Below are 27732 nucleotides of genomic sequence, written 5' to 3' on the forward strand. Positions count from 1 at the left end.
GACAAGTAGAGGAAGAGTTTCATATATAAATGTTTCAGCCCAACACAAGGTCTGATGGATTTCCATGTATAATCATCAACCAATCCTCCTCCACCTGTTATATTATTTTTAGCTCCGTGCAACCCTAGTGAAAACTGCAACACATTTTTTGTCCCATTATTCCTTAAAAACGATTTTTTTTATATATGTAGAATTCAAATATCATTTAATTGAGCATAGCTTTCAGAGTCCCGACTTATCTGATGATGTTAAATCCACCCGACGTAGCTACGTTTCTGGTCCGCGGCGGAACCTTTCTTCAGGGGATATGTTCTTCTGAAGCAGTCGGTGTAACAATAGCTGAAAATGAAGCGTCAAAAGAGATTTTTACCAGGCGCCATAGAGGCGCCATAGAGGCGCCTGGTAAAAATCTCTTTTGACGCTTCATTTTCAGCTATTGTTACACCGACTGCTTCAGAAGAACATATCCCCTGAAGAAAGGTTCCGCCGCGGACCAGAAACGTAGCTACATCGGGTGGATTTAACATCATCAGATAAGTCGGGACTTTGAAAGCTATGCTCAATTAAATGATATTTGAATTCTACATATATAAAAAAATCGTTTTTAAGGAATAATGGGACAAAAAATGTGTTGCAGTTTTCACTAGGGTTGCACGGAGCTAAAAATAATATAACAGGTGGAGGAGGATTGGTTGATGATTATACATGGAAATCCATCAGACCTTGTGTTGGGCTGAAACATTTATATATGAAACCCTTCCTCTACTTGTCTAAAAATTTTGCGGTTTTACATAATTAGGCAGCTTGCAAGTGTTTCACCACACATTGCAGTTGACCTTCCAAAAAAAATTTTTCAGTGGTCATTTAAACAAAGACTTGGTTGTGAGCAGAGAATTGTCATTAATAATTTAATAATTTGCAAAATTTAAAATTCACTGGGGTGTTACTCATTTATATATTTTGATTATCATATTACCAATTCCCCAGAACATTTTGGTGCTGTTTCGAAATCTTTGGCATCTTATTACCATACATTATGCATTACTGCTTGCATTACATAACACAGGCATTTTAATGCAGGTCAATGCTTGCTTTACTGTTAATGCAGTTTAGTACTTCACCCGCGGTCGGTTGCTGCTTGTCATGGTTAATTGTGGGTTAGATAAAAGGGAACGCAGCCAATATTACTACTACTGTTTATCATGTCTACAGCGCTACTAAACATCATGATTTCATAATTTCATTTGCATATGGAGTCATAGCTGCAAAGGAAAACAAATAGTATTTGTGCACAGATCTTAGAGTTCTTGAGTCTGGAGCTAACGAGCCCTGGAATTTTGAAACTAATGAAGTGATGCCTCCTCCCTGGAGGGCAGCCCAAGGGCTACTTTTTAGGAAAGCAGCAGCTGAAGTGGGATCAGATTTGGTGGTGGGAGGTGGGGCTCAGCAGATAACACTGGTCCTCTATGGGAGGAAACGCATGCTAAACTATCATGCACGTAGAATTATCCATAAAGATGCCAATGACAAGATGCCGGCATTTAGAGTATTATAAAGATTACATCCGTGGAAAAGCTCTCGCTGTGAGGAGCCGTGATCCTCCGCCCCCTTTCTCTACCTAGAATTTCGGTCACTGAGGCTATGATTTTCAGAAGGATGTACCTGCAGAAACCCCCGTCTGAAAATCCAATTTGGGCTCTTATGTGCCTTAAAGTGATCAAAACATGATTTTGTACATACGTCTGGGGTCGGAGGAGAGGATTTATTTATCATATCACAAGTGGGTACATAGTGCAGATAGTTGGACAAGGGGTAGGGCATATACCATGGGGGCGTTTTAATAAAAGCAGATTGTCAGGAGGTATATACACAGGGTCTGCATGGTGCCGGTAGATGTAAGGATTGTATGAGCCTGTGTATAGGTAGCAGCTTGTTTCAAAGCCTAATTTAGACATTCAGCTTTAGTAAAATTTCAAAAGAGCCAATTTACGAGATTAACTCCCAAAGGTAGGCACCCTAGACCCTGTGAAAATCAGGTTTTACCTCCACGGGTCTGAAAACTGGGGCACGTTCAAGATCCCTTTGTTTTTTTTTTTCCATGTTTTCTTGCTTCCTTACTGGGTTTGCATTTGCTTGGATAGTATCCTGTGAACGTCCCGATGGGATTAGTCTTTAAAATTGCCACTGTAGTAGCAGGAATATCTCGCGCTGTCGTATTCCACCAAATCCGGTCTCCAGTAAGGTTACGTTCCGTAATACATTTTGTTGAATTTCTTGGCAGGTAATCCTGGATTAAATGGACAGAGAGGCTATGATGGACCCCCGGGAAATCCTGGCACACAAGGTCAAAATGGACTACCTGGGCCACCGGGATTGCCAGGTAAGGTGGCACTAAATTAGTGAATCTGTGAAAAAGGCGTCTGCTGGCCTGTATGCGCTCCTGAGGATCTTCCTGTCATCTCTTTCACAGTAGCAAGATGATAACTCTGCATGGAGAGCCTTCCTCTGGGGATGACTGGGGTCTTTGTGTTGTAGGTGTCCACACGATTTACAGCAGAGCTCAGCTGATAGATGTCAGCTCTGTTTTTCTTTGGCTTTTATTGTTAACCAGATTTTTTGTGGCGTCTACCCTCTTGCTTTTCCTAACGTGGTAGGAAAACGGTGCCAGCCTCATTCTTGTCCTATGGAGGTGCAGTGCAGCTGGCTCTCATTCATCCTTTCGCATGGATTTGATTTTTTTCCAGAAGATTTCCTCCTGCTTCTTGGGGCGGGGGCCTACAGTTCTGACAGAACTAGAGCTGGGATCTAGCGCCTTCGTTCCCAATGACCCGAAGACTTTCTTATCCCCTATTTTATAACCCCCACTTCTCAACTCGCTTAGCCCCAGCCATCACAGTGACCATCCTCAGCCAGACGCTGTGTGCGCCAGTTTTTCTGGAACCCAACCCTCACCGGCTCTAAATGTGACCACTAAGTGTCAGTGTTGCACAGGGACTGACCTGACCCCTTCCCTCCTTCCAGGGACTGTGAATGTTTCTTCCACAGTATCCCAAGCCCCGACCAGCCCGGGAAGCAGCAGAGCTGACCCGAGAATCGGACCTGGTCCTCCGCATAGCTGCGCACAGCATTGCCCCCAGGCCAGCCCAGAACAGGGGCCTGACCAGCCTTATTTGGCTGCAATGTCTGTGAAAGTAAAAGTTTCTTGAAAAACTTCCATAAAAAGCAAGAACAGTGCAGTGAGGAAAGAGATTTCTTGTAATAAGAACTGATGTGACTCTTTTTTTTTTTTTTTTTTTTTTTTTTTTTTTGCTAATCTCTGTGTGCTGCAGTTGTATCTGATGTCCTGTAAAATGGATTTGGAACTGCAGACTCTGTTTCCCTTATGATCCCCAGCGGCCGATGCTGGGAGGGTTTCTTAGGGAGCAGTGAGGTGCAGTTGTATCTGATGTCCTGTAAAATGGATTTGGAACTGCAGACGCTGTTTCCCTTATGATCCCCAGCGGCCTATGCTGGGAGGGTTTCTTAGGGAGCAGTGAGGTGCAGTTGTATCTGATGTCCTGTAAAATGGATTTGGAGCTGCAGACGCTGTTTCCCTTATGATCCCCAGCGGCCTATGCTGGGAGGGTTTCTTAGGGAGCAGTGAGGTGCAGTTGTATCTGATGTCCTGTAAAATGGATTTGGAGCTGCAAGCGCTGTTTCCCTTATCATCCCCAGCGGCCTATGCTGGGAGGGTTTCTTAGGGAGCAGTGAGGTGCAGTTGTATCTGATGTCCTGTAAAATGGATTTGGAACTGCAGACGCTGTTTCCCTTATGATCCCCAGCGGCCTATGCTGGGAGGGTTTCTTAGGGAGCAGTGAGGTGCAGTTGTATCTGATGTCCTGTAAAATGGATTTGGAGCTGCAGACGCTGTTTCCCTTATCATCCCCAGCGGCCTATGCTGGGAGGGTTTCTTAGGGAGCAGTGAGGTGCAGTTGTATCTGATGTCCTGTAAAATGGATTTGGAACTGCAGACGCTGTTTCCCTTATGATCCCCAGCGGCCTATGCTGGGAGGGTTTCTTAGGGAGCAGTGAGGTGCAGTTGTATCTGATGTCCTGTAAAATGGATTTGGAGCTGCAGACGCTGTTTCCCTTATCATCCCCAGCGGCCTATGCTGGGAGGGTTTCTTAGGGAGCAGTGAGGTGCAGTTGTATCTGATGTCCTGTAAAATGGATTTGGAGCTGCAGACGCTGTTTCCCTTATCATCCCCAGCGGCCTATGCTGGGAGGGTTTCTTAGGGAGCAGTGAGGTGCAGTTGTATCTGATGTCCTGTAAAATGGATTTGGAGCTGCAGACGCTGTTTCCCTTATGATCCCCAGCGGCCTTTGCTGGGAGGGTTTCTTAGGGAGCAGTGAAGTGCAGTTGTATCTGATGTCCTGTAAAATGGATTTGGAGCTGCAGACGCTGTTTCCCTTATCATCCCCAGCGGCCTATGCTGGGAGGGTTTCTTAGGGAGCCGTGAGGTGCAGTTGTATCTGATGTCCTGTAAAATGGATTTGGAACTGCAGACGCTGTTTCCCTTATCATCCCCAGCGGCCTATGCTGGGAGGGTTTCTTAGGGAGCAGTGAGTTGCAGTTGTATCTGATGTCCTGTAAAATGGATTTGGAACTGCAGACGCTGTTTCCCTTATCATCCCCAGCGGCCTATGCTGGGAGGGTTTCTTAGGGAGCAGTGAGGTGCAGTTGTATCTGATGTCCTGTAAAATGGATTTGGAGCTGCAGACGCTGTTTCCCTTATGATCCCCAGCGGCCTATGCTGGGAGGGTTTCTTAGGGAGCAGTGAGGTGCAGTTGTATCTGATGTCCTGTAAAATGGATTTGGAGCTGCAGACGCTGTTTCCCTTATGATCCCCAGCGGCCTATGCTGGGAGGGTTTCTTAGGGAGCAGTGAGGTGCAGTTGTATCTGATGTCCTGTAAAATGGATTTGGAGCTGCAGACGCTGTTTCCCTTATGATCCCCAGCGGCCTATGCTGGGAGGGTTTCTTAGGGAGCAGTGAGGTGCAGTTGTATCTGATGTCCTGTAAAATGGATTTGGAACTGCAGACGCTGTTTCCCTTATGATCCCCAGCGGCCTATGCTGGGAGGGTTTCTTAGGGAGCAGTGAGGTGCAGTTGTATCTGATGTCCTGTAAAATGGATTTGGAGCTGCAGACGCTGTTTCCCTTATCATCCCCAGCGGCCTATGCTGGGAGGGTTTCTTAGGGAGCAGTGAGGTGCAGTTGTATCTGATGTCCTGTAAAATGGATTTGGAACTGCAGACGCTGTTTCCCTTATCATCCCCAGCGGCCTATGCTGGGAGGGTTTCTTAGGGAGCAGTGAGGTGCAGTTGTATCTGATGTCCTGTAAAATGGATTTGGAACTGCAGACGCTGTTTCCCTTATGATCCCCAGCGGCCTATGCTGGGAGGGTTTCTTAGGGAGCAGTGAGGTGCAGTTGTATCTGATGTCCTGTAAAATGGATTTGGAGCTGCAGACGCTGTTTCCCTTATGATCCCCAGCGGCCTATGCTGGGAGGGTTTCTTAGGGAGCAGTGAGGTGCAGTTGTATCTGATGTCCTGTAAAATGGATTTGGAGCTGCAAGCGCTGTTTCCCTTATCATCCCCAGCGGCCTATGCTGGGAGGGTTTCTTAGGGAGCAGTGAGGTGCAGTTGTATCTGATGTCCTGTAAAATGGATTTGGAACTGCAAGCGCTGTTTTCCTTATCATCCCCAGCGGCCTATGCTGGGAGGGTTTCTTAGGGAGTGGTTTGTTTTTGTTATTTCTGAATTTCACCCAGACTTTCAGTTCATGTGCAAGTCCTCGTTCCCTGTGACCCGTGCTTAAAGGGTATCATCATAGGTGTTACAAGAGGGCAGGATGGGTGGGCGTGGCTCCTGTGTGATTGCTTTTCATGCGGTGCTGATGTGACTGTGCTCTTTCTGCAGGCCTCAAAGGAGAAGCTGGCTTCCTGGGACATCCAGGACCAACCGGACCCCCGGGGCTGAAAGGAAGCATGGGCGAGATGGGATTCCCCGGTGAGTTTCTCTTTCCTGTGAAAACCCAAGGGCGCACAATCTGATTTACATCTTCTGGGGCTGCTCCCATGCTGACTCTTAACCCCTGGGGGGACTCTTGTTATGGTGGAAGCTCTCTCTTATGGCCCAGATGATGAAAGGTGGTGTGTGTGCTGTACCTTGTGCTTCCCGTCAGGTGAGAGGCTTTAATGACTGAGACAGGACCAGATCTACAATAAAGTTTACTGATTATTAACGTTAAATAAAGTCCATTTGTCCAAACTGACACGTGTACATCTGACTGTAGTTACAGGGTTTCTTTCTGTGTAGGTAGGTGTGCTTATTACAAACCTCCGGGACAAGCCCATGGTGAATTTAAATGCGTTAACTCTCCCAGCGGCTGTGCTGTGGAATCCCAGTGAGAGAGTTCCCTTTTAACTGCAAAAATCCTAACTTTACATGTCTACTTTCCCATGGACACCCAGCCTGTCCTGATTCCTTGGGAGGAAATCGAGATGGGATCTCCTTCTCGTGTTCTTTCTTCCCTTGGTGCATCTGTTCCTTTATCCTTAGCTGTTGCATCTTCCTTCTCTCAGACCCCCAGCCTGTCCTGGTTCCTTGTTCTGCAGAGATCCGGATGGGGTCTCCTTCTCGTGTTCTTTCTTCCCTTGGTGCATCTGTTCCTTTATCCTTAGCTGTTACATCTTCCTTCTCTCAGACCCCCAGCCTGTCCTGGTTCCTTGTTCTGCAGATATCCGGATGGGGTCTCCTTCTCGTGTTCTTTCTTCCCTTGGTGCATCTGTTCCTTTATCCTTAGCTGTTACATCTTCCTTCTCTCAGACCCCCAGCCTGTCCTGGTTCCTTGTTCTGCAGATATCCGGATGGGATCTCCTTCTCGTGTTCTTTCTTCCCTTGGTGCATCTGTTCCTTTATCCTTAGCTGTTACATCTTCCTTCTCTCAGACCCCCAGCCTGTCCTGGTTCCGTGTTCTGCAGAGATCCGGATGGGATCTCCTTCTCGTGTTCTTTCTTCCTTTGGTGCATCTGTTCCTTTATCCTTAGCTGTTGCATCTTCCTTCTCTCAGACCCCCAGCCTGTCCTGGTTCCTTGTTCTGCAGAGATCCGGATGGGATCTCCTTCTCGTGTTCTTTCTTCCCTTGGTGCATCTGTTCCTTTATCCTTAGCTGTTACATCTTCCTTCTCTCAGACCCCCAGCCTGTCCTGGTTCCGTGTTCTGCAGAGATCGGGATGGGATCTCCTTCTCGTGTTCTTTCTTCCTTTGGTGCATCTGTTCCTTTATCCTTAGCTGTTGCATCTTCCTTCTCTCAGACCCCCAGCCTGTCCTGGTTCCTTGTTCTGCAGAGATCCGGATGGGATCTCCTTCTCGTGTTCTTTCTTCCTTTGGTGCTTCTGTTCCTTTATCCTTAGCTGTTACATCTTCCTTCTCTCAGACCCCCAGCCTGTCCTGGTTCCTTGTTCTGCAGAGATCCGGATGAGATCTCCTTCCTGTGTTCTTTCTTCCTTTGTTGCATCTGTTCCTTTATCCTTAGCTGTTACATCTTCCTTCTCTCAGACCCCCAGCCTGTCCTGGTTCCTTGTTCTGCAGAGATCCGGATGGGATCTCCTTCTCGTGTTCTTTCTTCCTTTGGTGCATCTGTTCCTTTATCCTTAGCTGTTACTTCAGGGATTTCTCTTGTGGAAAACTCTGTGGGCTGAGGCTAGTTCCCAGCACTGCAATCCTAGGGGGGATGGGGGATCCAAAAACCTCCCCACTTAACTCAGCATCCAAACACAAAGCTTAACTGGATCCTTCCTGCTAACCTGGGGTTTCTGCTGACACAGGCTCAGGGTGGGAATGGGCTCCCTGGTCTGCAGCCCCTGTCTCGAGTACGGCCAGCGAGGATGACTTTACCCATAGAAGCAGGGGGGACTCAGTCACCTCCTTACAGAGCTCCTCCAGCCTTCGCTGCCTCTCGCAGCAGCATCCTTCACTGGTGCGTGCCTGCCTAGGGTGTAGAGAAGGCTCGCAGGTGCCCTGGTGAGAGCTCTTTTGCCCCTAAAGAATATCAGGCTCAACGGTTTATCTCTCCGTGACTTAAAATGAGGAGGACCCTCTGGCAGGGAGTGCACGGTGAGGTGAAAGAAAACATCTTAGGGCAAGGCCGGGAGGCCCTACCAGAGTGATGAAAAATACATCTTCACTCCGCAGCTGCTCTCTCTATCTGAACCCCTGAGCGATGAAATGGCCGGGCTAAATAACCCTGAGTCACCCAATCCAAGGCCTCCTGCTGGTGGGAGGACCTGAGGGGATGGATCATAAGCACGGGGGATAGTGACATCTAGTGGCCAGACCTGGTAAGGGTGCCACACCTGTTTCAGTCTTTATAAGGCTTTTGTATTTTATTTGTATTTTATATTTGAGGAATATCATCGTAATTTGACTGTACATTTCTATTTACTGATCACTCCTTACCGGTGTCCTTAGGCCCTCCATTTCATGCTGGGTATCTGCACCAATATCAATGCAATTCTTCGTGATGTTTTTCATTATAACAGCAAGTGCTGCAATATTCACTGTGACTAAGGGTCCAGGTGCAGATCCAAAATAACGTTATTTCTGTGATTTCAAGACAATTTCACCATTATATCATAAAACTTTACCAACTTACAGTAAACAACTGACTTGCTAAACTTTGCAAAATATGGGGCAGATTTTCAAAAGCCTACGCACGTAAATCCATTGGATTTACACGCGCCAGGCCTATTTTAAAAAGGCCAGGGACGCGTGTATGCCCCGGGGCTTCGAAAAAGGAGAGGGGCGGGGCAAGAGGCCTCCGGCACAGTGGCCATTTGCTGCTGTGCTGGAGGATCGCATGCCGGCAGGCTGCCATCAGGCTCAAGAGGTAAAATAAAGGTTGTTGGGGATTTGGATAGGGATAGGGGGCAGGAGGGTTAAGGGAAGGGGAAGGGAGGTTATGTTAGGAGGTTAGGAAGTTCCCTCCCAGGCCGCTTCGAAATCGGAGTGGCCTGGGAGGGAATGGGTGTGAAGGCTGTGTCCATGTGCGCAGGGTGTACAATTGTGCACCCCCCTGCGAGCGCCAACCCCCGATTTTATAAATGTGTGCACCTGCGTGCGCATGTTATAGAATCGGGCGTCCACGTGTGCACACCGGGTAGCGCGCGCACATGGACGCCCTCGCGCAAATTCTTAAAATATACCCCTAAATGCATAGCTGACCTGGAAACAGAGACCTCAAGACCCAGAAAATAAGGGTCCTTCTACTCTAATTCCACAGACCGTGTGCACTATTGGACACTGAGTGGAGAGCAGTTTACCGCCCTGAGGAATAATCACCCAACCAACTGCTTAGTTAAGTGAGCAAATTCCTTTCCAGATGCTCCTCCAAGTGGGGGGGGGGGGGGCAGTTTTCCCAGAGGATTTACCCGCGTAAATGGGTGTTTGCCCGTGAGACGCACGTAACGTGGTTCACAGCGCCCACGGGGAAAAGGGGCTGTGGTGGGTTTAGGGCAGGCTCAGCGATGTGCGCACAAGGATTTTGTTTTGAAATTCGTGCGCGTACTTTGCACCTTTGATCCACCCTGGAAGCCCTTTTTTTTTTGTGTGGTTGAGGCAGGATTCCCTAAGTGAGCAGACGCCGTTTACACAGAAGGAAAGCCTCGATTTCCGGCCATTTCTAATGATCGGACACCCATTTCTGCTTCATTGGGATCCCCCAAGTTATGGCTGAATAATGTATTTATTTACGATTTTTATATACCAACGTTCATTTCAAAAAGAGATATCACATCGGTTTACAATAAGGTACAATAGGTAATTCACTATCCCCTAAAAGGGCTTACAATCTAAAATTTTTGTACCTGAGGCTAAGAGATTACAAAAATAAAACCATCAAAATCAAAGTTCTTAACAATTAAGCAAAAGGTATAACAAGGAGCATATTAAAGAAATAACACAAAGGGTTGTACGAAGGGGTGCACAAAGAGGAGTGCCCCTTTGTCGCGCCCCCTTCGGCGCGCGACGCCTGCTGGCTTAGCACCTTTCAAACGGCCCGGCTCCGTTTGCGATGATGTCAGGGGAGGGGGCGGGTCTCAGAATCATGGCTTTCCCCACAGAAATCGCTTCTCAGTAATGACTGGTCTGAGCTTCCACAAGTTGCAGATTTCGGAAACTACACAAAATGACCATCTTTTCCCTCCCTAAGTTCTCTTATCTATAATCCCCTTTAGACTGGAGCAAATATCTGGAAACAATGCCACTCATCAGTAGCAATTAGGGTTGCCAACTTTCCTGATATTTTTTTCCCGGAACTGTACAGATTTTTGTGATACTGCACAGAACAAAGAGGGAGGCTAAAATATTCAGAAGTGTCCTGATTTTCGCTCTCCAGCTACAGCCTAGCAGCTGATCCTCCTCTCTGAACATATAATACAGCCTGTGCTTAGGGACTCTGCATTCAGCTTGTTTTGGATACAATTAATTTTCTGTTACATAAGACTTCAGTCCACGATTTTGAACGGATGCCTAAACGCTTCTTCAGAACAGTACTTTGGCTCCTGGGATGGCAAAGGTTTATCCTTTTGTTGACGTAAACAAGTTCATGATATGAGGCAGACTCTGGAATAACATCAGAAAAGGTGGCGACTGATAGAGGTGTGAACAGTAACCATTCAGAAAAGTGTGGGTCAGGGACAGAGGATCATTAATTAGGGAGAAGTGGAGGGAAAACCAGAGATCAATTAAGGTCTGTGGCGCTGAAGCAGGACATAAACTGGATGGAATGAATGGATCCGGGGCTGGATTTAGGATTTGGGCACCCATAGGTCTGACTGGAGAGTGGGGCTGGATTTAGGATTTGGGCACCCATAGGTCTGACTGGAGAGTGGGAGTGGTTTGGGGAGACCCTGCAGATTGGATAGTGGATGACGTCCTTGTACCCATCTCCCCGCCTTCAAAGTCCCAGGGCGCCATAGCAGCACCCTTTGCCGTGGACGACTGGAACCGGCTCCTCCATGGCACAGTTGCACTCCTCCTTGGTCTGTGTATTGGACACCTTGGGCAATGATCTATGGCTGAGTTCTTATGTTCCATGCTTCTGTGTATTTCTGGTGGTGAAGAGCAGCAATAAAAATCGCAAGTGTGAAAACACCATCAGCGAAGATATTAAATATTATCTCCAAATCATGCCTAAAGTGATATATCTTCTGAAACGAAACTCTTCCTATCCCTGCCCTTTCTCTCTCTTCAAGATTTCTTCTGCCTCCCTGTCCCCGCCCTCGATGCGTTCCTCCTGCAGAGGAGCAGGCTTGTTGGGACCAGTCCCTCCCTCCCTCCTTCGTGCTCCTCAGCTCGGAGTGTACATTAGCATATAGTTTTGCCTCTTAAATCTTCGCAGGATTGAGGCTCCACCAATATGTAAGTGAAGCCCTTTAGCTGCAGCATGGGGGTAGAAGCCAGAAGGGAGGCATGACCGGGTTCAGCCAATGTGCTGCTTGGTTTTCTGTGTATATGCTAGCAGCCTGCTTCTGAAGAAGGTCGTCTCCAGGGCCAGGGTGTCTACGTGCAGCTTGACAAAACTAATACTGCTAGCCAACTGTGAGCAATGTTGTATTCGGTGCTTCTACTTTTCAGTTTGTTGGACTTCTGCTAGTTTTGTAAGGTGAGTTAAAATTGGTGGGTTTTCAGGGTTTCCACATTTAATTTTAAGGTAAAATGAGCAAAGCCCATAGTGAGCAGTGCAGCAAGCTGGGATATTCAGCGGGCTTTACCCGGTGCAGTCTGCTGCTGAATGTATCTGGGTACATTTAGCACAGAAACCTCCCCGACCAGAGTGACCAGCTGAATCTCTCTGGATAGAGCTGAATATGGGCGCTGCATGGATGCATTTAGGCCAAGCTCCTCCCCCCACACATCATTTTATCCAGGTAAAATTTTGCCGGTGGGGGGGTAGGAAATTGATATGTCAGGGCTTGTTCGTGTTGCTGTCCGAGAGCCACTGTGTGGAGAATACCTTTGTCTGTCCACAGGATAAAACCTGTTTATGTCTGTTGGACAGGTTCCCCTGGAAGCAAAGGGTCACCCGGTGTAGCGGGACGTCCCGGGCAGCCAGGATCTCCTGGACCTTCTGGACTTAAAGGAGAAAAGGGTGAACATGGTTTTCCAAGCTATAGTGAACCAGGTCTACCAGGGCCTAAGGTAATGTATGGCTCTTTCACTATATTTTTTTTTATATGTATTTTACATTTCCAAGACCAAAAACAAAACAAAGCTTGAATTTAATATTAAGCTGAAAAAATGAAGTATCCAATTTTTTTTAGCAAAAATAGTCTACATAAATATTATGGCGATCTATGAAAGCCATGAGGGTAAACAAAAAGAAATAGATGGCAGATGTCCTATACAAGCGTTTATTGTGGTGGAGACGTGTTAAAAATTGCCCGACTCTGGCCGAGTTTCACCACTCTTTCAGTGGCTGCCTCTGGGGAATTTTTCAGTTGTTTTGAAACATTTTTTGACGATTGTTGGTAAATTATTTTATAGGAGTTTAATATGAAAAGAGTTACAAGTAGCAAGAAAAGAAATTTATTTGTGGAATGGATGCTTTTGGGTACAAATCTGATAAACAAGTATTTGGCTCCTGAACAAAGCAGTACATGCAAAACATCAGCCGTGGTCGAGCCATCAGTACAAGGGACAGATTGCTTGTGTAATAATATCAAAAAACAAAAAAAGAAAAATTATAGAAATTGACAATTGAAAAACAGGGTATTTATAAGATTTGAATTGCAACCGCTTTTTAGGCTTGCTGATGCGGTTACTAATTTCATAAATTATACGAAAAATGATTGAAAAGCAACAACTGGGAGTGACAAAGTGAGATATTTTCATGGTTTCGTGGATTCTTTTCTTGCGCGTATCTAGCAGTCTGCCATCTTGGGCCTGGAAAGCATCTTTTAAATTATTTTCAAATAAAGTACTAAGCGAAATCACTTGCACCAGAACAGTAAAAGAGAGAAGTTTGGAAAGCAAATGTCAAAAGTGTCTGTGACTCTCAAGATGAGCGAAAATACAATTTGAATACTTCATTCTTATCCATGGACTAGTAATGGCCAGTTTGTGTGGTCAGCTTATTTCTACTGCAGATCATCTCCAGACCTTCAGCTCTTAACATATTCTTTATTTTTTTTCCAAAGGTGAACATGGAGGGTCATTTTTCAAAAGCGTTGATTTTCAAAGCCATTTCTGTGCATAAAACAGCACCTTACCTACAGAAATGGGCATTTTAGATAATCCCTTTCCCTGCGTACAGGTAAACATAAACATAGTGCCGTGTCCCATGTAATCTTACCTGCATTGTGATGAGGCGATTCAGGGGATTTGTTTATTTAAAATATTCATTTTATTGTGTATGTGTGTGTTACTTGTTAGTTCTGAGCAAGCAACACATAAAACATACAATAAAAGAAACCAGAAGAAATAATAAAAAATCATAATCATAAAACAAAGAAATCTTCATTCAAGCACATAAAACTCACATATCTGTCCTATATATCAGCCTTATAAGGTAGGGCATATCAGCATGTAATTTCACACACTAGTCATACCAAACCAAATAATCCGAGCAAATCTTCAAACACCTGTTGGAAGAGGTGATTTTTCAGTAGAAGAGGACCAGAAGGCTCATCTGCATACTGTTCCCAGCATCCCCTGGGAAAGGACTCCAGAGGCCACAGTGAGCAATCCAGACTTTGAACTCCACAGCCCCAGCTTCCAGAGGCCCCGCACATTTGCAGTAGAAGAGGACCCGAAGACTCATCTGCCTGGTGTTACCAGCATCCCCCAGGCGAGGACTCTACAGAGGTCACAGTGAGTGATCCAGGCTTCACAGGCCCAGCTTCCAGAGGCCCCTCATCCTTTGCAGTAGGACAGAAAGTGTGTGCCTAATGGCGTGCGAATCTCAAACCACTCAGTCTTTTCAAGATCAAAAATGGTGGTTGAAGAGAATTGGTAAGTATAGCTTTGGAATATGTTAGGACTTAAAAAAGTTTAGAGAGATGTGAAATAGTGGGATATATTCTTTAGAGTTTGTGTGTGTGTCTTTGATAATAAGCAATCCAGAGGGAGTTCCGCTAGCTCAACCCTTGATTTGTAGGCAAAAGACACTTTCTCATTAAACATCAATCAGGCTCTTATCTAAATCTTACTATTTCACCTGCCCTTATTGAGAGTTTAATCATCCCTTTGTAGATCACTAGCAGATTAATTAGTGAATATGCCTATAAATTTAAAGTACTCTAATTCCATCTCCCTTAGCAACCTAAAATTAACTAGGAGCTCAACAAAATGAAGATGAAGGCAGCAGTCCAGCAGCAAGAGGGGGGCTTTCCAGTCCTTTGCATCGAATGTCACATGTATGATTTTTTACCCACCGGTGAGTGTATGTATATACCTGGCACAGAGAGCTCCTATCAGAGAATGAGTCTAATCTCTGGAAGCTAGAGTGGCAGACCTGGGGGAGCTGAGGCAGACAGGAACATTGATGAGACATTCAGGGACATAGTAGCCAAGTCCCAAATCCAGTATGGCAGCTTCGATCAGAAAGGTCTCCCGGTTGGAGAGCATCACCCTAGTGTAGCAAGAAGTGATTCTGTAGCAAGGTCCTGCTCTCAAGGTGATGCATTGTCCTCTCGCACGGAGGACAAGTCTGCCAGGGCTACTGCCCAGGAGGAAAGGGTTAGGTCGGCCATCATAGCTGGTGATTCGATTATTAGAAATGTAGAAAGTTGGATGGCTGGTGGATGTGAGGACCGCCTGGTAACTTGCCTGCCTAGTGCGAAGGTGGCAGACCCCATGCGTCACCTAGATAGGATTATAGACAGTGATGGGGAGGAACCAGCTGTCATGGTACATGTGGACACCAACGACATAGGAAAATGTGGGAGGGAGGTTCTGGAAGCCAAATTTAGGCTCTTAGGTAGAAAGATTAAATCCAGAACCTCCAGGGTAGCATTCTCTGAAATGCTCCCTGTTCCACGCGCAGGTCCCCAGAGGCAGGCAGAGCTCTGGAGTCTCAATGCATGGATAAGACGATGGTGCAGGGAAGAGGGATTCAGTTTTGTAAGGAAATGGACAACCTTTTGGAGGAAGGGGGAGACTTTTCCGAAAGAATGGGCTCCACCTTAACCAGAGTAGAACCAAGCTGCTGGCACTAACTTTCAAAAAGAAGATAGAGCAGCTTTTAAACTAGAACAAGGGGGAAAGCCAACAGTCACTCAGCAGTGCATGGTTCGGAGAAATGTATCCTTGAAGGATACTAATGAAACAGGAGAGTTAGGGCATCCCAACAGAGAGGTTCCAATAAATGAAAACGTAGGCCATGTGCTTATAAGAAAAGAATCAATTGAGCAAAAGAATTCCAAATTATCTCTATCAACTGAAAAGCAGGTTGTTAATGCAAACAAAAAATACACTTTGAAATGTCTGTATGCCAATGCCAGAAGTCTAAGAAGTAAGATGGGAGTGTATAGCAGTGAATGATGAGAGAGACATACTTGGCATCTTAGAGACCTGGAAGGAGAAGGATAACCAATGGGACAGAGCTATAACAGGGGAACAATTGATAGGGAGGATCAACTTGGTGGGGGTATGGCACTTTGTCTGGGAGCGTACAAAGTCCAACAGGATAAAGATCATACAAGAGGCTAAAAACTCAGTAGAATCTATATGGGTAGAAATCCTATGTGTGTTGGGTAAGAGTATAGTGATAGAAGTGATGAAATGCTTAAAGAAATCAGGGAAACTAACCCATTTGAAAGTGCAGTAATAATGGGAGATTTCAATTACCCCATATTGACTGGGTAAATTTAACATCAGGACTTGCTAGAGACAAAGTTCCTGGATGTAATAAATGATTGCTTCATGGAGCAATTGGTTCAGGAACCAACAAGAGAGGGGGCTATTTTAGATTTAATTCTTAGTGGAATGCAGGATTTGGTGAGAGAGGTAACTGTGTTGGGGCCACTTGGCAACAGTGATCATAACATGATCAAATTTAAACTAATAACTGGAAGGGGGACAATAAATAAATCTGCAGCTCTAAGACTAAACTTTCAAAAGGGAAACTTTGATAAAATGATGAAAATGTTTGTTTATTTATTTAGAAACTTTTATATACTGGTATTAGTGGGGACATTATACCGGTTCACATATTAACAGAAGGCTTGGAAAATACATTTCAACAGGGAAGGCGAACTGGGCAGGGGGTTAACCTAAGGCAGTATAGAAAATAGATTAAACAACACGAAATCAACAAGAGGTCGTAACAAGAAAATAACAATATACAATGTAATTAAATCCTTAATATAAGGAAAAGGGCGGTCACCTAGGGGGTGGGAGCTATGGTGGGGAAGGGAGGAGCTATTCTGGGTAGACTTGGTTGAACAGGAATGTTTTTAGTTTCTTTTTGAATTTGATCGCACATGGTTCAAGGCGCATGTGGACAGGTAGTGAGTTCCAGAGGGCAGGACCGGCAATGGAGAGGGCACGGTCGCGGGTGGAGGAAAGATGAGCTGCTTTCAAGGACGGTACATGTAGAGTACCTTTGTTGGCAGATCTGGTGGCTCGAGAGGACAGGGGGGCCGTGAAGGGGAGGTCGAGCTAGTTGGAGTTGTGGGTGTGGATAGATTTGTGTACTATGGTCAGAGTCTTGTAGTGTATACGGGATAGGATGGGGAGCCAATGTAAATCCTTGAGGGCAGGGGTAATGTGTTCGTGTTTGCGTGTGTTAGTGATGAGCCTTGCAGTGGCATTTTGCAATAATTGAAGAGGTTTTATTGAGGACAAGGGGAGCCCTAGGAGGAGGGCATTACAGTAGTCCAGTTTGGAGGTAAGGGTGGCTTGGATCACTGTGCGGAGATCTTGGGTGTATAACAGGGGTCAGAGTTTCTTAAGAACGTTGAGTTTGAAGAAGCCTGCTTTGAGGATAGAGTTGATTTGTGGTTTCATGCTAAGATTGGGATCAAGGAGAACTCCGAGGTCCCTAACGGAGGGTTGAACTGTGAGGAGGTTAAGTTTGGGGTCATTAGGTAGGAGGTCAGGGGGTTGCGAGGAGATGTGGAGGAGTTCCGTTTTGTTCGTGTTGAGGGCAAGCTGAAGGTTGGTGAGGAGGGAGTTGATGGCTGCAAGGCAATTTTCCCAGTGCTCCAGGGCGTCAGATATAGAGTTGTGAATGGGGATGATGATCTGAACATCATCAGCATAGAGAGAGAATTTGAGTTTAAGGTCGGTGAGGAGTTGGCAGAGGGGGGTGAGATAAATATTGAAGAGGGTTGAGGAAAGAGATGAGCCTTGCGGGACTCCTTGTTGTAAAGGGTGTGAGGCAGATAGGTTGTTTCCAATTTTAACAGAGAACTTTCTGTTTGAGAGATAGGATTTGAACCAGGCGAGAGCTATTCCTGAGATGCCGATGCTTTCTAGCCGTGTCAGGAGGTGGTGGTGGCTGATGGTATCAAAAGCCGCTGAAATGTCAAGGAGGTAGCTGTGGCCTTGGCCCAAACCTCTGAGGAGATAGTCGGATAGGGAGAGGAGTAAGGATTCGGTATTGAAATGTCTCCTGAAGCCAAATTGGGAAACATGGAGGATAGCATGATTTTCAAGGTAATCCATGAGTTGTGAATTAACAACTTTTTCCATTAGCTTGGAAATAAGAGGGAGGTTGGAGATGGGGCGGAAATTGGAGGGGTCTTTAGGGTCTAGGGAGGGTTTTTTAAGAAGGGGTTTGACGACAGCGTGCTTGAGTGAGTCTGGGACCATCCCATGGGTGAGGGAACAGTTGATAATGTCTGCTCTGGCTATGCTGTTAGGGATGGCTATTAGCGCTTTGGTAGGGATGGTGTCATTGGGGTGAGAAGCTGGCTTAAGTTTATGAAGGAGGCTTATGATTTCCTTAGAGGAAGTAAAGTCAAGTGTGGCCATTGTGGGTTGGGATGAAGAGGGGACAGAGGGTAGGTTGGTGGGGGCACAGAGATTGGAGAGGGGAAATCTGGAGAGGAGGTTGGCGATTTTACTTTGGAAGTAGTTGGCCAGTTCCTCACATTTGGCAGCTGCCTCAGAGTCTGGTATGGTAGGTGGGATGGGGGTGGTAAGGCTGGCGACATAGGAGAAAAGCACTTTGGGGTTGAATTTATAGTCATGGATTTTTTTTGAATAGAAGTCACGCTTGTGTTTGAGGGTAGATAGTCTGTATTCGTGTAAGGCTGTTTTGTAGCTGGAGGAATGTTGCGGGGTAGGGTCCTTGCGCCATTTTCTCTCTTTCTGTCTGAGATTGCTTTTTAGGATTTTAAGCTCTTGGGTGTACCAGGGCTTGGAGGGTTTCGCAGAGGTATTTATGACTCGTTCGGAGAGAGGACATAGTTTATTAGCAATGTCTTCTGTAAGGCTATTCCAGGACGCTAAGGCTGTGTCAGGGTCTGAGCAGATTGGTTTTGGTAGGGACGAGGCTAATGCGTCTGTAAGTTCGTCGCTGGGGCAAGTTTTTCTAGATATTATGGTAGTGTGAGAAGTATGGTTACTTAGCAGGGGTCTCTTGGCAGAGAGTCGGCTTTCAATGAGGCAGTGGTCGGACCAAGGCACTGGGGTGTAGGTGGGTGTGTTGGTGGTCTGGAAGCTAGAGTCGATAAACATCAGGTCCAACGTATGGCCAGCTTTGTGAGTTGGAGATGCTATGATTTGTCGGAAGCCTATGGCAAGGAGGGATTGAATGAAGGTGTCGCAGGATGCAGTGGGGGGGAGAGAATCAACAATAGTTAGAAAAAAACCTGAAAGGTGCAGCTGCAAAGGTTAATCGTGTACAACAGGCATGGACATTGTTTAAAAATATAATCATAGAAGCACAGTCCAGATGTATTCCACACATTAAGAAAGGTGGAAAGAAGGCAAAACGATTACTGACATGGTTAAAAAGTGAGGTGAAAGAGACTATTTTAGCCAAAAAAAAATCCTTCAAAAAATGGAAGAAGGATCCATCTGAAGAAAATAGGATAAAGCATAAGCATTGTCAAGTTAAGTGTAAAACATTGATAAGGCAGGCTAAGAGAGAATTTGAAATGAAGCTGGCCGTAGAGGCAAAAACTCATAATAAATACATTTTTAGATATATCCGAAGCAAGAAACCTGTGAGGGAGTCAATTGGACAGTTAGATGATCGAGGGGTTAACAGGGCTCTTAGGGAAGATAAGGCCATTGCAGAAAGATTAATTCTTTGCTTACTAATAAGGATGTTGGGAGATACTGATTCCGGAGATGGTTTTCAAGGATGAAGATTCAGATGAACTGTACCAAATCTCTGTGATCCTCAGTGTGCAGCGGCAGTCAAAAAAGCAAACAGAATGTTAGGAATTATTAGGAAGGGAATGGTGGATAAACATAAAATGTCATAATGCCTCTGTATCGCTCCATGGTGAGACCGCACCTTGAATACTGTGTACAATTCTGATTGCCACATCTCAAAAAAGATATAGTTGCACTGGAGAAGGTACAGAGAAGGGCGACCAAAATGATAAAGGGGATGGAACAACTCCCTTATGAGGAAAGGCTGAAGAGGGTTAGGGCTGTTCAGCTTGGAGTAGAGACGGCTAAGAAGGGATATGATAGATGTCAACAAAATCATGAGAGGTCTAGAACGGGTAAATGTGAATCTGTTATTTACTCTATTGGATAATGGAAGGAGTAGGGGGCATTCCATGAAGTTAGCAAGTAGCTCATTTAAAACAAATCAGAGAAAATTATTTTTCACTCAACACTCAATTAAGCTCTGGAATTTGTTGCCAGAGGATGTGGTTAGTGCAGTTAGTGTAGCTGGGTTTAAAAAAGGTTTGGATAAGTTCTTGGAGGAGAAGTTCATTAACTGCTATTAATCAGGTTGACTTAGGGAATAGCCACTGCTATTACTGGCATCAGTAGCATGGGATCTTCTTAGTGTTTGGGTGCTTGCCAGGTTCTTATGGCCTGGGTTGGCCACTGTTGGAAACCAGATGCTGGGCTTGATGGACCCTTGGTCTGACCCAGTATGGCAATTTCTTATGTTCAATAATTTACGGAATTGAATTCTAGAGCCTTCAGTCCTTAATTCAGTGGCAACTTATTCCATATTCAGGATCTGCTACACAAAACAAGCTTTCTCTTGACTCAGCTAATTGAACATGGTGGACGCATAGAACAGTCAGCAAATGTTTTTGAGGACGACCTCAACTGAATTGGCTAGTAAAACATCAATAGAGCATGCATACAAGAAGGCTTAAGGCCATGGACAGTTATATAGATTAGCAATAAATTTAATATGTCAGCTGATAGGGAGCCAATGTAGTTTGAATTGCACTTTAGTAATACTGTCAGAGATCTTTCTGCCAGATATAATACGAGTCGCAGGGTTTTGAGCCAATTGAAAGGCCTTTAAGGTTTGAGGGAGCCTATCATAAAACACATTGCCCTAGTCCATTGTAAGTTTAACCAAAGAATGCACAACCAACTTTAAATGAATCTCAGAAAGCGTTTGCACTGATACATAGAACTTTTCTTGGGAAAAGTATCCACACAGATTAGCAGGTGTAAATGTGTGCAGGTGTTTTTTCCATTTGCACTTTCACTTTGAAAGCTGGGAGACTTTGCCTCAGTGCAAGTAGTTAGAAAATGGCCTGCTAAACCTAGAACAATTTTTAGAAAGAGTCAGTCTGGGTTACTGATCAAAGAACAAATATGATACATCAACAGTAACCAAGCAAAACGTCATTAGACAAAAGCAGCTCATCTTCTGAAGGTTCTACCTAGGCATTTTGAGGCCAATTTAAGAAAAGAAAATAGGCTGAGGGGTCAGTTTTCAAAGAGTTTAGGCTCCTAAACTGGCCCTTTTGAATATTTACAAGGGCTGACTTCCCTAAATGTGGGCATCTAATTTCCATTAGGTGCCTAAATTTAGGAGCCTAAAAAGTGGGTGGTTACAGAGGTGGAGTTGGGGCCAGGAAGCAGTTTAGCACTGACTTTGATAATTAAGCACCTAATTTAGAAGCCTAAGTCTATGCAAATAAACAATTGTCCCCTTCATGTCTGTCCTATCCTCAAGAAATTCTAGTCAACTATCAAACTTAAAGAAGAAAAGAAAACTGAAAGTTAAATAATGCAGTATTGCATCCAAAATAATTGCTTTGCAATCAGCCTAGGAGATAGGGTAATGTTCCCTTTGATAACCATAGAGAGGGCAATAATCAAAGCTTTTTGTGCAGGTAAACTATTTTCCTTCACCTAAAAACATTTTGATTGTCCACCCTCCCCCTCACCCCCTCCAGTGTATGTGAACAGCATATGTATCTTTATCCACACACACAGAAGAGGGGCAGGTTGGGACAGGGTGAACATATATGTGGAGATTTTATTTTCAAATTTCCACATATACTTTCCAATGCATACTTTTTCACCTAGTCCCATGCAGGTGTCAGCGTTGTGGATGCTTGTGCACCCCTAATATTGAGCAAACTCCACCGTGTCCTTTCTATCCAAAGTAGTGGAAAAAGTGGTCTACTTCCACTTCTGAACTTCCTAATCATCCTCCACTCTTAGCAATCTGGATTCAGGAAAGGCCACGGAACAGAATTCATCCAATTAGCCGTAACCAACAGTATCAATCACTCATCAACTCCTACTACTAGTATTAAGTGATGTCACCAGTGAAGGCACGGATGGTTTCAATCTTTCTTGAACTGTACATTGTATCATGGGTAAACAAATTATCCTTTCCCAAAGACCTCACCTGTGGAGCACCTCAGGGCTTGGTGCTTTCCCCTAACCTTTTCAACATTTACATTTGTCCAATCTGTGACATTGTCTTGTCTTTCAACATTGAATGTCACCTTATTGCAGATGACATCCAACTCTGCATCAAGATAGAATCAGACTAAATCTTTCCATCGCCTGTCTTCATTACTGTAAGCACTGTCTTACAGCAGCATCCCATTAGCTCAATAAACTCAAGCTCAACCCTACCAAATCAGAACTCATCAGGCTAAGCTGACACGAGCGCATCTTACTATTCCTGTCTTCCCTATCAGGAACTCCCTTATAACTTAAGTATTCAGTGTGAATTTTAGGAGTTCAACTCGACCACAACTTTACAGCGGAAACCCACATCTCATAAGTGGTAAGGATCTCCTTTCTGCATCTGCACCAGATTCGCCTGCCGCATAGACTATTCTATTCCACAGCATTTCACAATATAATATCAAATGCCTCAAACTCTTACAAAGTAAAGCAACTATAATATCAATTCCACTGGTTCCTGGTCTAATACAGGATACAATTCAAAGCTCTTTTCTTTGTCTTCAGCTGTATTAACAAACCACATGGTCCCAGAGTATCTTTCCCAGCTTCTGTTCTCCTATGCTCCCACAAACTTTTCCCACAGAGCCCTCCTTTCTTCTGCCACTCTGGCTTCCGCCATTTTAACTTGATGCAGATTCCACACATTCAGCTACTATGCCTCAAAACTATGGATCCAAGATATCATTATCCCTACACTTTGAGGCTTCTTACCTTCAGAAAAAGAATTAAAGCAAGGAAATTCAGCCAAGCCTTTCCCTATTTTCACGTCAAAAACTGTGACAAAGACAATGACAGACTCCCCTCTACTGAAAACTTGATCATAAAACCGCATCATCAACCCCATCTGACTTCCTCTTTCTGACTCTACTTCCTTGGGACCTGGTGCCTGCCTCTTTCCAACACTATAGGATCTTTCATTACCTTGGCTCTCTAAGGCAGTGGTTCTCAAACTTTTTTCTGTCAGGACACACCTGACAGATGGTTCTCGCATGACACACTGAAAACATGATAGTCACGGGGCTAAATGTAAACATATACTCTGTATCTACAAGATCCACCATGACCCCCCAACAATGGTTCAGAACAGAACTAGGACATTCCTCGTTCAATTTACCATACAAAAGAGATATTTCTGGTGTCATCTCAGTAACAGCAATATAAACATCCTCTCTCCTACCAGGTGCAATAGCCCTCCTTATGAAAAAACAGTAATTTACCACCAATGCATGTTCTATTGAGGAAACACAACAAATAATATTGATACAAATGCCTACATGCTGGTAAAATACTTCACCTCGGTCACACACATAGAATCTACCTTCACCAAGTACAGAGACCACAAATTACAAATATGGAAAGAGAAACTGGATTGGAAAGCTAAAAAAGCCACTCTGAATTCTGTGCAAAACAGAAATATAGCACGGAACATACTTCCAGGATTTGCAATAATGTACACAAACTAATGTGCACACAGTTACACCTGCATTATGGAACTCAAACAGTACCAACCCTACGTATGAAAAGGCAGCACTGCAAAAATTACACCAGGCCCTAAACACCAATACACCTCCTATTAGGAAAATAGAACAAGCCAAGCTGCTATAGATCCCTACCAAGAAACTACAAGCTCGCAGAACACAGACAGACCCTCACCAAATACAGAATAAAGTGACCATAAAGCTAATGTTTTTGTTTTTGCGTTGTTGCACAGAGTTTGGCTTCTTGCTGTTTCCAGTTCAGTTTTTGTCTCCACATTTCTATTTAAATATTCCTCGAGAAATATAAAATAATTCTAAAACTAGAATATAAATGTTTCAAAACAACTGATAAATGGAATAACATCCAATCATTAAAAATTTTCAAAATTATTAAAAATTCTCCAAACACCAATAAACTATTTCTAACAGCAGACACATCACATAATACCAATAATTAAAATGGCAGTCAATCAAGAAAGATAAACTTTAAAAAGCCACCTTTACTTACCCTCTCCAGTAACTCTCCTACTCCTTTCCCATGTAGGCCAATAGCACATACCAGAAGCAGGAAGGGCTGCTGAAGCTCTGTTCCTTAGGGCCCATGACTAGTGTATTTCACACACACACACACACACACTTTCTCTCACACACACCAATCACCTCCCTGGCCAATCTCTCTTTCTCTCACACACACACACACCAGTCATCTCCCTGACCAATGTCTCTTTCTCTCTCACACCAGTCATGTCCCTGACCAATCTCTTTATCTCACACACACACACACCAGTCAGCTCCCTGACCAATCTTTCTTTCTCTCTCACACACACACAGAAGTCACCTCCCTGACCAATCTCTCTCTCTCTCTCTCACACACACACACACACACACACACACACACAGAAGTCACCTCCCTGACCAATCTCTCTCTCTCTCTCTCTCACACACACACACACACCAGTCACCTCCCTGACCAATCTTTCTTTCTCTCACACACACACACCAGTCAGCTCCCTGAGCAATCTTTTATCTCACTCACACACACACACACCAATCACCTCCCTGGCCAATCTCTCTTTCTCACACACACACACACCAGTCACATCCCTGACCAATGTCTCTTTCTCTCTCTCTCACATATCCCAGTCAGCTCCCTGACCAATCTTTCTCTCTCTCTCTCACACACACACACATACACACACACACACACACACACGTCACCTCCCTGACCAATCTCTTTATCTCACACACACACACACACCTCCCTGACCAATCTCTTTATCTCACACACACCAGTCACCTCCCTGACCAATCTCTTTATCTCACACACACACACACCAGTCAGCTCCCAGACCAATCTTTCTGTCTCTCACACACACACACACACCAGTCAGCTCCCTGACCAGTCTCTTTATCTCACACACACACCAGTCAGCTCCCAGACCAATCTTTCTTTGTCTCTCTCTCACACACACACACACACACACACCCCAGTCACCTCCTTGAACAATCTCTTTCTCTCACACACACCAGTGTCTTTCCTGAGCAGTATCTTGCTCTCAAACTTTTTCTCTCTTACATACACACACATTCTCTCATACATTTACACACATGCTGGCTCACTGTCTCACTCACTCACTCCCACCCTCACCACACATGACAGCTACAGCACAAGGTAGCCGGTATGCTGCTATTAAAAGCAGAGTCCTGACAGGCTAGAAACTGCAGCAGGAATGACCTCCCCGCCCCACAGTGGTAAGAAGGCAGCACTCAGCTGATTGCTTACGCTGCTATCACGGCACAGAGCAGTCAGCCTAGAATGTAATTCTATGCTTTTTCTTCTCCCCATCCCAGCTTTTATTTTTTTTTGCAGTTTGATTATTATTTTTTTAATGTTTTCTTGCTGATGTCGCGCTGGCGATAGAAGGGGAGGTCAGAGCCAGGGTGGGGGGCAGCAGCACCGTACTCCTGCAGCCCCTAGCAAAGTGGCCAGCCAGCACCGATATTCAGCTCCGGGCAGCTGATGGACGACTTTCCCCAACAGCCGCGCAGCAGGAAATCCCGGGGGCCACATTCTCAGCTGACTGCTCTGTGCCGTGAAGATCGCAGCACAGGCAAACTGCTGAGTGTAGCAGGGCCGGGAAGAGCCTTGGGATGTGATTGCCGCTGCATGGCCTTTTCTTCTTCCCACGTGCCCGGTAAACATCACTTCCTCTTCCGGGCCACAGGGGCGGAAAGAAGAAAAGGTCACGTTCCTGTCGCCGGCTTCCACAAAACACTGCTGCTGTTCCCCCTCGGGGCTTGAATGTGCTGATAGCCCAAGCAGGAATGGCAGCAGTGTTCATCTCGCTGAGGTTGAAAGCGGGGGAAGAGCAGCGAGTGCGCGACACACCGGTTGAGAAACCACTGCTTTAAGGCATTCAGTAGCCCTGTATTGCTACCATACCTGTTGCCACTCCTTAGATGGCCACTACAATCATTTTACCTTTAATCTTATCTTATGCTCCCTTCGTGTTTTCCTATGCTTATTGTAAACTAAGACACACAGATAACAGGAATTTAATTATAAATTTGATTGTAATCTGCATTAAGACCAGCTTGGTAAAAGCGGTATATCAAGTGCAAATAGAAAGTTTATTTAGCATCCTCAATCATTCTGAAAAGTCAGCTTCTATGCGAGTACAAAGTACGCGGGTCACTTCAGTAACCATGGCGTTAAAAATAACCTTGTGATCCAGGACTGCGAGCTCCCTGTGGAGCTTCAAAATTGCCCTGCCTATTCCCCTACCTTCAGTAATATAAAATACAAATATTTTATTTATGGGTCTTATAAAAAAAAAAAAAAAATGACAAAAATGAAAACAAACCTGAAGCATGCAGAGAAAAATGATTGTCAAAAGAAAATGCTAATCCTAGCTGCATAAGATTTTCAAAAGGCCCTGGCTGTCCTCTTCCTCGAACTGCTCAACATGCGGATCGGAAGATGTTTTAACCAAATATTTTATTTGTTTAGCTATTTACTGTTTTTAATTTCATAACCTTCACACTTTATTTTCATGATTAATATCCACAACGTGATTACGGTGTGTGCACTCTTGAACTTTGAGTTATATCCTGGAAGCCATCAGGCTGAAAGTCCCAGGCACTCTGCCACTTAAAAAGTGTGATTGTAAAATTACAGTACCGAGAGCCCACAATGGGTTTATTCCACGAGCATATATGTAATCTACAGTGACAGAATGCAAGCACTTAAGAGGAAAGTGCAACGGTCTTGAGATTTATCTTATTGTATCTTCCAGGGTGACCCAGGCCAGAGCGGCTTCCCGGGCATTCCTGGTAGTAAAGGGGCAGCAGGAGGCCCAGGTGTGCCCGGATTGCCAGGGAGTCCTGGTCAAAAGGGAGAACCCGGCCTTCCTGGATTCCCAGGTAAGTTTTGCTTTTCAAGCACAAGGGATTTCTTTCTTTGTTCTTCATAGAAGGCCTTGGGTCTCTCAAGTTATGTGTAAGACAGAGGGCTTTAAAATCATGAGTGGAGTGGAACCAGGTAAATGCAAATCAGTTGTTTACTCTTTCAAAAAATAGAAAGACTAGGGGGATGCTCCATGAACTTACTAAATAGCACATTTTAAAAAAAAATCTGTGAAAATATTTTTCCCGTCGATAGCAGGGCTGAATTAGTCATGCTGTCATGAGAACAGTCAGTCAGGCCCGGGAGGCGGAGCTTCCTAATTGTTGTCAAAGCTTTGCTCTGAGGCGCGTGGTTTCCCGCTCTGATAACGACTCTCCTCCGTCTGTTTTTCTGCGCACGCAGAGCCTCAGACCTCCTCAGACAAGTCTTAATTTTAGGAAGAAAAAACTCAAAAAATGAAGGACCATGGCAAGAATGACGCTCCCCGACCATCAGGGTTCAAACCCTGCCTCTGCGGGAAGGTCATGTCCATCAGATGAACATAACCGCTGCTACCGATGTCTGGGCCCAGACCACCTACTCGAGTCGTGCCCTCATTGTGGTCGGATGTCACAGAGGGCATGCCGACAGAGAAGGGAGAAGATGGAGCGCCTTCAAACATCAAGGACCGGATCCTACGCCCCACCGTCAGAAGCCCACTATTCCCTGGGGCCTACTATGACTGCGCCACCCCCACAGCATCGAGCGGCCTCCATGGAACCTCCGACTGCGAAGGATCGCATGAGAGGTAAAGATCTAGCCTCCGGGAGTCGAGATCCCTCCCGTGACAAGAGCCGACACCGACCGGAGTCGCATGCGCCGGGGCGGGTAGTAGAACATACCCGGGAAGCGACCCATGCGTCGAAATCATTGGCGCGCAACCCATCGACGCAGCG

The 27732-nt window shown here is 45.2% G+C and overlaps 1 protein-coding gene across 5 annotated transcripts in view; it reads left to right on the forward strand.

Annotated features, from left to right (window-relative positions):
* COL4A5 (collagen type IV alpha 5 chain) overlaps positions 1-27732 on the forward strand; it is a 346840-nt gene that overhangs the window by 244130 nt on the left and 74978 nt on the right. For all 5 annotated transcript variants that reach the window (XM_029607613.1, XM_029607611.1, XM_029607615.1 and 2 more), the window contains 4 exons: positions 2282-2380; positions 5960-6049; positions 12102-12241; positions 26688-26814. In XM_029607613.1, the coding sequence (XP_029463473.1) occupies positions 2282-2380; positions 5960-6049; positions 12102-12241; positions 26688-26814 (456 nt within the window). The remainder of the gene's footprint in view (positions 1-2281; positions 2381-5959; positions 6050-12101; positions 12242-26687; positions 26815-27732) is intronic.

The sequence above is a fragment of the Rhinatrema bivittatum genome, chromosome 6 (genome assembly GCF_901001135.1).
Source record: "Rhinatrema bivittatum chromosome 6, aRhiBiv1.1, whole genome shotgun sequence".
Lineage (NCBI taxonomy): Eukaryota > Metazoa > Chordata > Amphibia > Gymnophiona > Rhinatrematidae > Rhinatrema > Rhinatrema bivittatum.